Raw genomic sequence first — 13,868 nt, 5'->3', positions numbered from 1 at the left:
TACTTGACGCAGGCACACTGACAGCTAGAATTTACTGCTTGTATTGTATCTGTAATGATATGAGCATATTACACGCAAAAAAACCCAATCCCAAAACTACCAAGGACAAAACGCTGTGAATTCTTGTTTCATTTTGAGTTGCCTCTATTTCCAGATGTACCTGTTTCATCTCATGAGTCAAAGGAAAAGGGCATTTTTTTGTTTATTGACTACAAAACACTGCTTGTCTCCTGCCAAGCTTCCCTTGCCGATAGCTGTTAAATGAAATTGTTGTTATCACCTATTTCAAAAGCCAGTGTGTGCCTCCTGTGAGACGAGGAGTAAATAACTGTTGAGAAACCACTGGGGATGGTGGTAACTGTTAATTGGTGGTCACACCTGAGACGGGTGCTGGCTCTAATTCCAGTGAGAGATTCCGAGGGCTTTTTGTCATGGAGCCCTCTATGATAATGACCTGAGATTGCTTTTCAGCCTTGGACCTACCAAGAGTAGTTGCCTTTTTTGCCATAAAAGATGTATGACATGAAATGCTGTGCAGTCAGCTTGTAGCTTAGGAGTAGTGTGGGGGGTCTGACAACAGACGAGTGATGGTTGTTGTTTGAAATGACGGACTGCCATGGCAAAACAAGAGCCCTTGCCAGGCCTACAGCACGACTGCTAGTGTTTCCACATGGAAGTCTTCTCTTCTGTTATTTACTTAGGAAGACTTTTTTTTTTCCCTTGGAAAAAAAGATCGTTTTACCAATGTTTTCAAGTGACAGAAATGTGACCTCTAAAGGCTTTATGTCTCTCAAATCCATTTGAAAAGCCCCTTCATGTTGTTGACTTCAGTTCCTTTTATTTTGCAGTGCACAAGAAGTAAAAGAACATCCTTTCTTCAAAGGCATTGATTGGCAGCAGGTCTATTTACAAAAGGTAAAGGATTAAGATAGTGACCTCAGCTTACTTGGTAGAGCAGTAAAAGGAGAGTAAGCCTAAACAGAAAGCTTCAGGCTTCCAGGCCTAGCACTTGTATGCACTTGCACAAATACGTGGAGGATTGTTGTGAAAACTGCCATATATTCATCACTACAAGTCTTCCTGACCGGTAGTACTGAATTATTACTTTTTCAGGGTCAAATGATTGCATGGTTTCCTCTACTTAGCTGTCTCTAAACTGTAGGGGTTTTCCCCCAAATTTTTGGAGGAGCATTTATTAAAGGAGTGGAAAACAACTTTGCACTGAAGTTGAATTTCAAGGGACATGCTTTTGCACTGTCATGTGTGATGTGTGCAAAAAATAAAAAGGCCGTATATGTCTACACAGTGGATTTAAATAATCTCCATTAATTTTTCTTTAATTATGCTGCTTTTAATTTCTAGTATCCTCCACCATTGATTCCTCCTCGGGGAGAAGTAAATGCAGCAGATGCTTTTGATATTGGGTCATTTGATGAAGAGGACACTAAAGGCATTAAGGTATACAACTTTAATTGATAGGTGGGGAATGGCCCTGTGGCTGCTGTGCTTCACTTTTCATCTGTGCGTGCCATTCCTTTGCTCCAGGGGCTACTGAGTGTGCAAGGAATTGCTTTCAAGTTTGGAAACTTAATCCCTGCTGTTACGGAAGAGGTAGCTTGGGCTGGTTGGCCAGTTTGTTGTTGCTTGCCAAGTCCTTATTTTTAATTTTTTTAGATTGACTGAAATCTACCTTCCTATCAAAAATTTGATATGATAAAGCAAATATTTCAAATGGTCATGGGAAATCCTCAGATTTTCAAGAATGCTTAATGGTTTGTAGTTTTAAAAATTGTAATTTCTTTCTGGTAGTTTAGATAAATTGAGCTAAACCTTATTTTAATAGTGTTACCTCATGGTCAGAGGGTGCAGTGGAAAACTCTTAAAAACGACAAACTGTATATTAATGGTAGCAACTTGGTAAGTTAGAAAAGTGATACCAGAACCTGAAAGTTTCTTTTATTATCCAAAATCTAACGAGAAGTTAAAGCTGCTGGCCTGTTTCTGACGTGCACAGAGGTGGTGTGACGTACCCTGCGTATTCATCCCCTCTTCTGAAGCTTCCCTGGCACTTTGAGACAATAGGTGAATCAGTGCTTGTCTTGGGTCTGTCCCGTTCATTATTTTTATTGTACATTTCTTCAGTAGATCAAACTTCATTCTTGTTATTACAGAAGTGAGTCAGGAGAGAAACTAATTGCTCTAAACTTTATAAGCAAAAAAACATGTTAAGTACTCACTGTGCCTAAAAAGGAACTTGTCTGTCAGTGTCACCTGCTGTAATTACAGAAGTTGGCACAGAAAAGATTTTACGTGTTTAAAGAGAAATGCAGAGAACCCAAGATGTTCTTTATCCCAGAAAACTCCACGTCTTCAGCATCAGCGTTAGTCTAACAGGATTCCAGTTTCCTGCAATTCTGGAATGCCATAATTCGGAGGAACATTTTGCAAGGAGAAACCAGGTGGTCTTTTTATTTACTGAGGGGATCGGATATTCTCAGCAAGGCCTGCAAATCGTATAGCCAGATCTCTTCCACGCAATCTTTGTTCTGGCTGCCTATAAGATAAATTTATTCTTAGTCATGAGTCAGTGAGGAATATCATGTACAGCTTCTTTGCTCTGCACTTTCACTGGGATGTCACAGTCTTTTAGAAGGGACTGAATAATTCATGCCTCTGAGTCAGCTGCAGTCGGAGCTTCCATTAAGGTGTCAGGAGCCGTCTCTGCCCGGGAGGACGCCAGTTTTGAGCGCCTTGCTCTCCTCCGCTGCCCCTGCGGATTATATTTATACTGTGGAGTGTCCTGTGACACTGAGAAGAACACGTGCAGTCCGGTGGGCTGAACGGGGCGAAGGAGGCCTCTTCGTCTGGCTCTCCGAGAGAAAAGTCTGGTTTCTCGACTGATTTAACAGAAACTGAAGCAACTGAGGAGTGGCTGTAGAGAGTTTAAGCTCAGCCCCAAACGAAAATCTTTAATAGGAAGACATTGATCACTTTTTGTACTGCATCAAAGTGCCTTGTGGCTAAACCCAGCCTAGGGCTGTGCCAAGCACCACACAGTCCTTCCTGAAGATCCAGTCATTTTAGTTTCCTTCAGCGTAATTCAGTTCAAGTGCTGTAGTTGAGGATTAGGGGAGAAAAGAATCTAACAGGAAAATTGAGGTCTGCAGGAATTTCGAAGGTTAATTATTAAGAATGAAAAGTTAAGCTGTGGAAGCATGGAAGGCATTGTTGTGTAAAAGGTGTCTTCTCATTTATTCGTGGAATTTTTGTGCTGAGAAAATTTTTAACACAATTAGACATTTTATTAACACTGATTATGCAACAAAGTTAGGAAAACCGCTGCTTACGTTTAAGTAATTATTTAAATGTAAAGTCTAGAGAATGTTATGGGACAATGTTGAGTAAGGCTTTGAGAGCTGTCAGACCAAACAAGTTTTGAAGAGGTAGCCTGTTCTCTGTATATAAATGAATCTCTTTGCTTAAATTAGTATCTGTGTTTTCTCTTGTTTGCACCTCTCTGTTCTGGTAAGGTTAGAGTTTGATACATCTTTTAAACTAATACTGTTATATGGGTAGCTATGAACTATTGGGGATAAGAATAGTAAAAGTTATTAAAATGTTGGGTTTTTGTGTTGTTTTTCTCTTGCAAGTTGCTTGATAGTGACCAGGAGTTATATAAGAACTTCCCTCTGGTAATATCGGAGCGTTGGCAGCAAGAAGTAGCAGAAACTGTTTATGATGCAGTAAATGCAGACACAGATAAAATTGAGGCCAGAAAAAGGGCTAAAAATAAGCAGCTTGGCCACGAGGAAGGTAATCTGTCAAATACACTTCTCTCCATCTTTTGCTGCTAGATAGTAATTCATGTGTTTGAAGTTTCACACAACAAACTCTCATATTACTGTCATTCACCGGTAATTGTTAGAATTCATTTAGTCAGTATCGTGTTTCTTAAGAGGTTTCTTAATGTTTTGAAATGCTGTATGATGGCATAATGTTTTGGAAAATCTTTTGTACTCTCTTTTAAAGATTATCATGCACAGCCTTTCATCATTCTTGTTTATGGTGTGTGGTGTGTGCTCAGAAAAGAGTATGTGGGATTTGATTTCATGACAAAGACGCCAAGAAAGAAAACAGGAGGCCCTTTACAGCAAACTTCTCTTGTTTGCGCTGGGGTGTTTGCATGGCAAACTCTGAACGTCGGGCAGCACTATACCGTTCTTTTAATAGTTAATAAGATACTTTTTAAAGAACCAAATTCTGTGGTTGGTTACTCCGCTGCAGCCGCGTCAGCTCGTGTGGTTGCGGCAGGATGGGCTCTGGGTGTCCTGTGCCCCTGGTGCCAGCCCGCCGAGGGCACGGCGAGTGCCGCTGGGTGCCGGGCCGCGGCCGCTCTCGGCCGAGCACCTCTGCAGAAGGCTGTCGGGCAGCGCCTGCGTTTGCCTGCTAATGTCTCCTCTTGTCACAGATTATGCGCTAGGGAAGGATTGTATTATGCACGGATACATGCTGAAGTTGGGGAACCCCTTCTTGACCCAGTGGCAACGTCGTTACTTTTACCTCTTCCCGAACCGACTTGAATGGCGAGGAGAAGGAGAGTCCCGGGTAAGTGAGGTCACGCCAGGGAGCAGCAGCTTCCAGGGGCCGAATGGCAGGTGGGTGCTGAGGCAAACCTGAGGGCTCGTGCTCGGGCGTTCCTGCCACGGAAGTGGAGTTTGGTCCGAGTAAATGGCCAGCGGATTTGAGTAACTTACCTTGAGTATCCCTTTAGTTAATGGGTAGCTACACTGCACTGAGGAAACAAAAATTGACTTGAGAAACCTGTTTGTTTTGTTATGTTTTTAAAGGAATTTGGTAGTTCATGGTGTTGTTTTTTATTTAGGACCTCTGGACTATTTATACAAAAAAACATAAACTGGTAAGGTGATAAATGCTATAGCATTTTATTTCAAAGAAAATGCTATAGTGACTTTAGTTTAGTCCAGCTGTGATCATGTGCTAGGCAGATCATTTGTATATTTAGTTAAGTAAGGTTTTGGAATTTCAAAGCACTGTCGTCCTCTCACAGTCTATAGGAAAAGCTTTTCTGCAAACTGCTGTGTATGTCTGCTGTTTTGTAAGTACACAGTGCTTAAATACTCCCTTTCAGCTCTTTGAAATAGTAAAATTGTCCTTTTTTTTTAACAGCAGTAATACTTGGAAAATATATAAAATTATATGCAACTCTCTTGAGGAAAAATAGCGAATATTTTGTTTGTAGACACACCTATTTGTAGATTCGTATTTTGTGCTGTCATTACTGGCTTTCTTAGCTTATATTTCGTTGTCTCTGTTGAAGCAAACAAGCCCCTTGCTAAATCTCTCTCTTACCTTATAATCTATCTTTAGTTCATGACCCAGTCTTCAGAAATAAAGAAATGTTTGTGTAATGACTGTCAATGTTCATAACGTGATTTATGGGGGTAGTCCAGAAAAATGAGATAGTGGCTTTATTTGACGGGCAACAGCTTTTTTCGAATCATCTCTTTGCTTTTTTGCAAACGCTACAGCAAAACCTACTGACAATGGAACAAATAGTATCTGTTGAAGAAACACAAATTAAAGATAAGAAATGCATCTTACTGAGAATTAAAGGAGGAAAACAGTTTGTCCTACAGTGTGAGGTGAGACGCTTGTTTTTTCAATAACTGTTAATCAGATTGCTTTGCATATGATAGAACAACTGAAAAGGTTTTCAGGCCCTCCCATTATGTGTTTACTAAGGGTACTTTATGAAGCAAAGCTGAACCTAAGCAAAACTGGGAGGAACCTAAGCAAAACTGGTTTTTATCACGCTCGAATTTTGAAAGCAGGAAACCTGCAGCTATGCCAGTTTCTGTTATGGATCTCTATGGTGTTTGGGCCAAAATGAGTTCAGTTTAATAAATAGCTAAAAACTTCAAAACTTCTCAACCTACATGGGCTTCAAAGGCCTTGTTGGCACGTGTCTCACTGCAGTTAGCTGATGGTAGCTAATGTGTTTGCGAGGGAGGAAGTACCCAGGTCCTCGTTGCACCTTTGTATGTGCTTTACAACTGTACAACACGTACCTTACAACTGCCTTACAACCGGCTGTAGCTGCTGCTGCCTTGCCTGGCTTCGGCGGGGTGATGGAGAAGCAAAGGGCTGCACGTTTTCACTATCCAAAGTTACCCATTCCTGTGGAAAATTAAAATAAGTTGCTTAAAAGTGCTGTCTGAGAGAGAAGACGCTATTGGCAGTTTACTATGAAGTGCCAAACTACTTCTGTATCTCTTTCAGAGTGACCCAGAATTTGTTCAGTGGAAAAAAGAGCTGACGGAAGCTTTTACTGAGGCACAGAGGTTGCTGCGTCGGGCTCCAAAGTTTCTCAATAAATCTCGCTCCACAGTTGTAGAGCTTTCAAAACCACCGCTCAGCCACAGGAATAGCAACGGTCTGTAGGAGCAATAGGAAACAAAGTTCACTTAGGGAAAGCGACTTGGTGAACATGCTGAGTTTCACAGAATCCTTATGAATTACTTTGTGCCATCCTGGACGCGGGATGTGCTTAGAAGAGGAAGAATTAGATGTTTACAGCGTGGGATAACGTCAGAACTCTGTCTCTGGAGGTTGCGAAGACTGGAACACTGGCAAGTGAATTCATGCTCCTAGCAGTGGTGGGAATGACCAAGCGTAGAGGCTGCAAATTGCTCCCACGCATCCCCCCCCCCCACCCCGGCGGTGTCTCGATCGTGGTCCGTTACTCTAGAACTACTGATGGGAGGAAGATGCTGTTTTCTCTGCAATACCCTTGGGTGGTGCGTGCCCAGCTGGAGGCTGGAGTGGTTGCTGCTGGCTAGGATTACGCTTGCGTGTGCGACACCAGCAAACCCCTGGGCCGCGGGAGGAGCCGCAGACTTGCCGTGTTGGATGACCTTTGATCTGTCGTGTTGCCATGTTCTTTCCGACCATTACTGCTGACTTTATAATAACCTTTCTCCATACTGCTGATGATCAACAGTGTGACTCTTATGCACTTCCAAGTACTGAATTCTAACTGTCCTGTGGTTTAAATGTTATTGCTACTTCATGGAAACATTGAACTCAGATTATTCACTTGGTTTGTTGTACTCACTAATAGTAGCTACCACCGTTTTGCTTCTTCTACGTATATGCAGTACTATAACTGACACAATAGAGTAATAATTGGTGAAGAGGAATTTATGGTAGCTTCATCTAGTGCTCTGTTGTATAAATTGACTATTTTAGCACAGTTTTTAAAGAGCAGATTCCTTTTGACAAGTTTACAGTGAACATAAAGACAGTTCTTTTCCATTTCAGGTCAACTGCACTTTTTAAAAATTAAAAAGAAATTACTCAAATCCGATGCATTCTAGTGCATGTACTGGGTTAAAGTGTCTGGGTACCTCGGTACGTATTCTGGATCACTCTTCAGTTATGGGACTTGCGGATCCTTCTCTGTTGTACACAAAAACATTAAGCAAGTGTGTTCTCATAGCGTAGATATCCCAGACTTTCCCTGTAGCTCAGCACAGGAGGTTCACGCACACGTCACACGGCTCGGCTTGCAAAAGGATTTTTAATTTTCTTTTCTAGAGAGTTCAAACTGTCCACATTGAAAACAGTCTGAGAATACTGAGGATGGAACTGACAAAACGAGCTGATCAAATGCCAGATTGGTGTTAATTCTACTTGAGACATCAGTCATGTCATGTGGAAACTCCTCCTAAAGTAAAGCTGTAATCTGCTAGACAACTCGAAGCATGTGAAGTCAGCCTTTCCCTGGGTGTTGTGATGTTCTGTACGAGATAGGTCAGGGCTGAATTTAAGCTTTTGTTTCTGATTCAGTGAACACCTTAGAGAACGTTTTCTGCCCGGCTGGGGTGGTACAACTCTCATGGTCCCTGAGGACGATGGGAATTGCATCTGTGTAAACGGGAGCAGAAGTTGCCCCAACGGCTTCCTCTGTCCACCTGCCTGCACGGTTTGTCTCACCCTGCTGACAGGTAACCACAGAGTTCTAGACCTGTTTCCTTGTAGAAAAGTCAGCAAAACCAGGAGAATTATTTTGCAAGTATTTCTTTATCCTGAACACACTTGTAATAAAATCGGAGGTATTTGCTTCTAGGATTGGGAGCGGCTTAACTCTGCCTGGCCCGTGCTTTCCCAGCCGCGCGAGCTCTGTCTTACCATCCGGTAACAGGAAAAATGCGTTTTGGAAAATCCCCCGTGTGAGTCAGGTGATACCTTTTAATGATTTTTTTTTTTCCTCATTTATTTTTCAAATTATTCTGTATAAAGAGCACCAGTTCCTACGTCATTCTGACTGGTAAGTGAGGTTTAGCATCTCAGCATCCTCTGTAAAGGGGTAGTGGTGGTGTTTACTGAGGTTTGGAACAGAAAATGGCTCATCCTGCTGGCACTGACTCTGCACGGGATGCTCTTAAGCTTCTCCTCCAATACCATGCAATGCTCTTTATTTTGCTTCTTGATTTGGGAAAAAACCCTCAGATTGCGATAAAAGCCGCTCTTAGTTCTCATGTAACTTGTTCGTACTTTCCTAGTTCGTTACCAGTTCCATTCTGCTCTTTTAGTTATTTTCTGTGGTGGTTTTTTTACGCTAAACCCTTACTGGCAGAGTTTTGTGGTTTCCGATGCCGTGGATGCCGGACGCTGGTGTCTGTGAGGAGCGGAGGGACAGATCCGCAGTTGGGACGTTGTGCCTCAAAGCCACAGATTTTATATGAAATGAAGGCTGTGTATTGATTTATGGAACTATGTGTATTTTGAAGTCTACCGAGTTGGGATGGCCCTGGAACATGCTCGTTAGCGTGGTCCTTATCGCCTCGTCAGCACAGGAGGGGAATAGTGAAAGATTTGTTTTTCTTCAACAGTTTAGAAAAGCTTTCTCTTTGTGACTGGAATGGGACTGTGCTGTTAGGAGAGAAGGAGAGATTACTGTAACTCGGGTGGGGGAAGTTGGTATCCCAGTAGCAACTGGGGTTCTGTGTGGAAAGGACTGGATCTGCTGGTGTGCAGGGAGAGCTGGAATTCCACCCTTCAAAGCAAAATATTAGTTACTGCTCCAGACTGATCGTTCCTGGTTTAGGTACCAGATTCTCTGAAGTTTTTTTCTTGGACAAAGATTCTTGCTGGTGTTACTTTACGTGAGGATCTTTAGCTGTATGTGTAGAAAATCTTGTGGAACGCAGAGAGTGTAAGGCAGAGCGTTGTCTTTTATGCATTTTGACTGCATTTGTAGGACCTTTCTTTTTTAATGTTCAGGGAAGTAAAGATAAAAGAAATCAGAGCTTCGGGCATCAACAGAGCTGAGTGAATGATTAAACGCAGATTTTTAAAATGATCTGAAAGTCCTTTAAAATAAAATCAGCCATACTGAAGACTTAAGCATGTAGGGGAATTGTTTCTTATATTTCAAAATAGAGAATTACATGCCAGATAGAGCCACATTACACCCTCCCCTGACACATCCACATGCCTTCAGAGCTGCGGGGATTATATTGTAATTATTCTTTGTCTCTGACGTACGAGCTGACACATGCAGTAAGACTAGATCCTGGAAAGCGAGTGCGCGAGTGACGTGATGGTAGGAAGGTGTGTGATTTCTGCAGGAGCTGGGCTCGGGGGTCACAGGGACTTTCAGGAGAGCTGCTGCTCTGTTCTGCGTGCTTTTGCCTTTCCCGCCGCTCGGAGGTGGGGAGGCATTTTTGATACGTGGGAGTTGCTGTAAATTAATGTCTCACTTCAAGAATTAGGGATGTAGCAAGCTGTGGCCAAAATCAGACTTTTATGAGTTGAAATTTAAGGGCAGGAAAAGCAAAGCAACCGTTACTCCTGCTGCAAGCAGAGTGTGACTGAGGAGCTGGGCGCGGTGCTGTGGAGGTTCCCTGGGCACCGTGTCGGCTGAGATGTCCCACCTCTGCAGGTATAAATTAGGCAATTTTTATTACTCAGATTTATTTGGCAGTTATTTTACAAATTCATGAAGCTGTTAAGGAACATTTAGTAATTTTTTTGAAATCCTTTATCTAACTGTAGGCTCTCCAGTTTACGAAGTGTAAAAGCTTCTTCACAGTAGTTGTGCTTGAGCTGAGTCTTGTCACTGGTCGAGCAGAGTCCATGGCTGCAGCCTCCTGAGTTACTTTTCCCCCCGCTGCTGTGAGAGGAGCCTGGCTGGTGCGAGTACGGGCGTGGATCCGGCTTGCTGCGGTGTTCCTGGTATGTTACCCCCCATCAGGCTCCCAGCACGCTCGTGGCAGCTGGAGGTGGGAGCCCGGCAGGTCGGGACGGCGGAGCACTGGGCTCCGGGAGACGTACTGCAGCTCAGTCCCGGTCAGATGTTCCTTAATTTCAACAGCGCTCCTTTAGAAACGCAGCAGAATTTCTGCTCCCGCTTCTGTCGCGGGGCAAAAAAAGGAAAATAGGATCATCGGGTCGGTTTTGGTTTTAAGGTAAACGCAGGTGTTCGTGGTCTGGTGCATAGCTAAGAGGAAACGCTGTGTATTTGGTGCTAAAAGCGAACCTGTTTATCGGAGGTGTGGTCCCGTGCGAGCGGGTGCTGTGCATGTCCAGCAGACCCTCTCGAGGGGTTGATGTTGTTCGGCGGCGTTGCCCCCACCGGCAGGACCGAGCCCCCGGTGCCTGTGATGACTCGCGCGTGGGCCTCTCCTGGGCTTACGGTCAGTTGGCTGGTGAAAGCGGAGTACCTGGAGCTCTGTGTGTTGCTCTTTCCCAGGCAGCTGATCAGTTTTAGGACTAGATCCTTCACTGTCACAGATCTGCGTAGTGCAGGCGTTGGCAATCACACACTGGTCTCGCTGTTCCCCGCGCGGCAATGATACAGTTAATTTAACTCTGAAATGCTCACGCTCTAAATATATATGGAGGAAGGACTATTTTGAAGTGTACAGTAGAAAGTAAATAATTCTAGTTGTGTTGATTAATATAAGGAATGAGTCAATTCTACAAATTAAAGAAAAAACCTGAAAAGCGTATTTTGAAAAAGCATAGTATTAATTTTAATATTGTAAAAAAAGGAAAATATCTAAAATATACAGAGAACATATGTATATCCAAATGTCTGAGGAATTTCAAGATAATCTACTTTTGTTTTCTGTTGATTTCTATTCCATGGTGTACATATTGTGTGGGTTGAACATTGGCTGTTTTAATACTATTGTTAAATTGTATTTTTATTTTGTGTTAAACTAATCATCACAGACTCAGCTTTATTTTGTTTATGTAAAGGTTGCTATGCTATGTAGGTATAAAACCAAGAATTCTATTTTAACAAAAAAGCATTTTATATTATTTATTAAATACATGTTTCTCCAACTTCTGACATTCCACAGAATTTCTGCTCCGTATATGTATAGAAATGGCAGTTCCTTTCAAGCAGGATCAGTCAGCTTTATTCTGTTTTTCATAATAAAGTCAAAATAGTTTCCATCAGTCTGTCCAGCTTACCCTTCTGTTACGAGCACAGCCACTTCCAGGCACTGTCAGGACCATCTCGAAGTGCAGTGGCTCGTGAACGCAGAAACATCTGAAAACCTCTTGCAAATAAACCCCCCAGTCTGATATTTCTAAATTTCCCCTTTGTTGCTCGGCATTCCAGAGAGCAAGCTTGTATTCGCTTGAGTCTGCGCTGGGTTAACGAGAATTAACGACCTTAAACTGGGGCAGGGAATCAGCTTGATACTTGAAAAAGCTCAGGCATCAGCTCAGACGTTTGCAAAGCTCTTTAATTCCGAGGTTAATGAGCGAGGGGACTGGAGAGCCCGGAGGGGCCGCGCAGTTTGGGCGCTGGAGCAGAGGCTGACGCGGGGCTGGTTGGGGCGTAGGGCAGGGCCGGGCTGGTGCCCATGATGGCAAAAACGCATTTACTGGAAATGATTTTTGCTGTTTCAGGGTGGTTATTTAGGCCTTAAAAATAGGCTGGAGCCTGTGAAGGTGGGAGAGGAGCCCTGCGGTGCCTCGAGTTGCTGGGCGGCCAGGGCTCTGCTCACCACCCCGAGGAGGGGAGCGCACAGCCCCAGGTCCCCGGCAGCGGCCGTTGCCCCGCGGGGGGTGTCAGGGCGGGGACCCCGCGCTCCCCGAGCCGACCACCTTTGCTGCTGCCGCTGGGCGCAGCTGCAGAGAACCAACGCGGGCCCCTCCGTCCCCAGCGAGGTACAGAAATAGCGCAAAATTCATCGGGTAACTCATCTGCTAAAAATAATTCCAGTTGCAGCCGCGGCCTCTGCAGCGTGAGGAATGCTCCAGGTATTCGAGCCCGTGTGCTTTGCGCTTCCACTGTGCCGGGGCTCGGAGCTCTTCTGGGCTTCACCCAGCGGCACCTCGAGGCTGAAATTTGGCATTTGCCAGCCGGTGCCGCTGGAGCCGCCTCTTGTGGAGACGCTGCCCGAAGCAGGGAGGGGGTGGCTGCTTCTCCCCCATAGTAGTTCTCACCTTGTTTTCCGTTTGCCCCTCCTCACGCCTGCCCCATCGCGTTTTCTTTCTGCAGCTTGAGCTGCTCTGCCCCGGAGCACCCGGAGGGCGGGAGAGGCCAGCGGCGGGGTGAGGCCGGTGCCATCGCGGTTTCTTGGCATCGCCCGCCAGAAATGTGCCGTGATGGGGATAGGGCTGAGCCCGGTGCCGCAAACCCGCCACGTGCCCAGGCGGGGATTCGTTAGGAAACCCCGGGACGGGATCAGGAAGGTGGTGGCTCGTCCAGGGTCAGGATTTATCCGGGTTGGTGTAACTCGCTGTCCTGCCAGACTGGGAAAGGAGACGGAGCAGGAGTAGCTGCGGGGCTGGGAAGAGGCTTTCCTGGCTGTAGCAGGAATCTTTTCCTTAAGGAAAGGGAGAGATGAGAGAGCAGGTGAGATGGCAAATAAAAATGAGTCTGAAAAACAGAATAAAGCAAGAGCATCCTGGGAGAGGCGTGTTTACGAGCACTGTTTCAGTGACTACATTCGGTCCTTAAAAAAAAAAAATAAATATAAAGGAGCAGATTCACACGAATATCTACTAGTGATTTAAAGAAATATATCGAAAGAGAACCTGTTTTCAATGTGTAATTTAACGGTGAGAAAAGCCAGTATCTGTAAATAACTTTAGATATTGTATCTATGAGAATCATTCTTTGGTTTATGTACTTGGCTCTTTTCATATTTATTGTGCAGAGGAGGGTGTGCCCCGTGCCGGTGTCTGCTGCTGCACGTGCCAGTAGTACTTCTCCCAGAGATTTACCTTCAGAGTTTACAGTCCTCGGCCATTTGTGACTGATGTGCCACACTTAGCTAATCCCGCCATTATTTTTTTAAAGGATTCTTTTGGCACAGCTAAGCTGCTTCTGTGTGTTGGTCAGTACAACTGCTCTCATACGACGAGAACCCCAATAAAATCCGTCCTTTGCGTGTGCGCTGCCGCCTGGTTCTTTGGGTGCCCGCGCCGAGGTAAGGCCCTTCCCTCGCTGGAGAACCGCCACCGGGAGGTGTGTCACGGGGGACGAGAGCGCGGGAGGGACCCCGGCGAGCGCCGTGGTGCCATCGGGGAGCACGTGAAGGGTCACCCCAAACCTCGTGCTGTTCCCGGGTGGACGCAGGGTTCGGTGAGAGGCGTGGGGCGACCCTCGGCCTCCCGCCAGGCCGCCGCAGACTAACACCCCTCTCTCCTTTCTTAACAGTTGGTGCTGGTGCCCTGGGTGTGTCCGTGGAGCTCTTCAGGGGAGCGGCGGAGGGGGGGCTTGTGCCTCTGGGGCTTGGCCTGCGCCCGCGTCCTGCACCCCCCCTGGGTGCTGGGTGCTGGTGGGGGGTGGGACGTGGGTCCTGCCAGTCCCCAGA

General features: G+C 45.1%; 1 protein-coding gene across 2 annotated transcripts in view; it reads left to right on the top strand.

The window, feature by feature from the left end:
- Positions 1–13,446, top strand: part of GRK3 (G protein-coupled receptor kinase 3) — a 75,607-nt gene extending 62,161 nt beyond the window's left edge. Inside the window, exons 16-22 of one of the 2 annotated variants that reach the window (XM_074844689.1) lie at positions 849–915; positions 1,363–1,458; positions 3,651–3,813; positions 4,469–4,605; positions 4,883–4,918; positions 5,550–5,663; positions 6,301–13,446. In XM_074844689.1, the coding sequence (XP_074700790.1) occupies positions 849–915; positions 1,363–1,458; positions 3,651–3,813; positions 4,469–4,605; positions 4,883–4,918; positions 5,550–5,663; positions 6,301–6,462 (775 nt within the window). In that variant the 3' untranslated portion in view covers positions 6,463–13,446. The remainder of the gene's footprint in view (positions 1–848; positions 916–1,362; positions 1,459–3,650; positions 3,814–4,468; positions 4,606–4,882; positions 4,919–5,549; positions 5,664–6,300) is intronic. The other variant, XM_074844690.1, reaches the window with a different exon arrangement.
- Positions 13,447–13,868: the final 422 nt, after the last annotated feature.

Source organism: Strix aluco, chromosome 18 (assembly GCF_031877795.1).
Source record: "Strix aluco isolate bStrAlu1 chromosome 18, bStrAlu1.hap1, whole genome shotgun sequence".
Lineage (NCBI taxonomy): Eukaryota > Metazoa > Chordata > Aves > Strigiformes > Strigidae > Strix > Strix aluco.
This window is presented reverse-complemented; position numbering and strand designations above follow the sequence as displayed.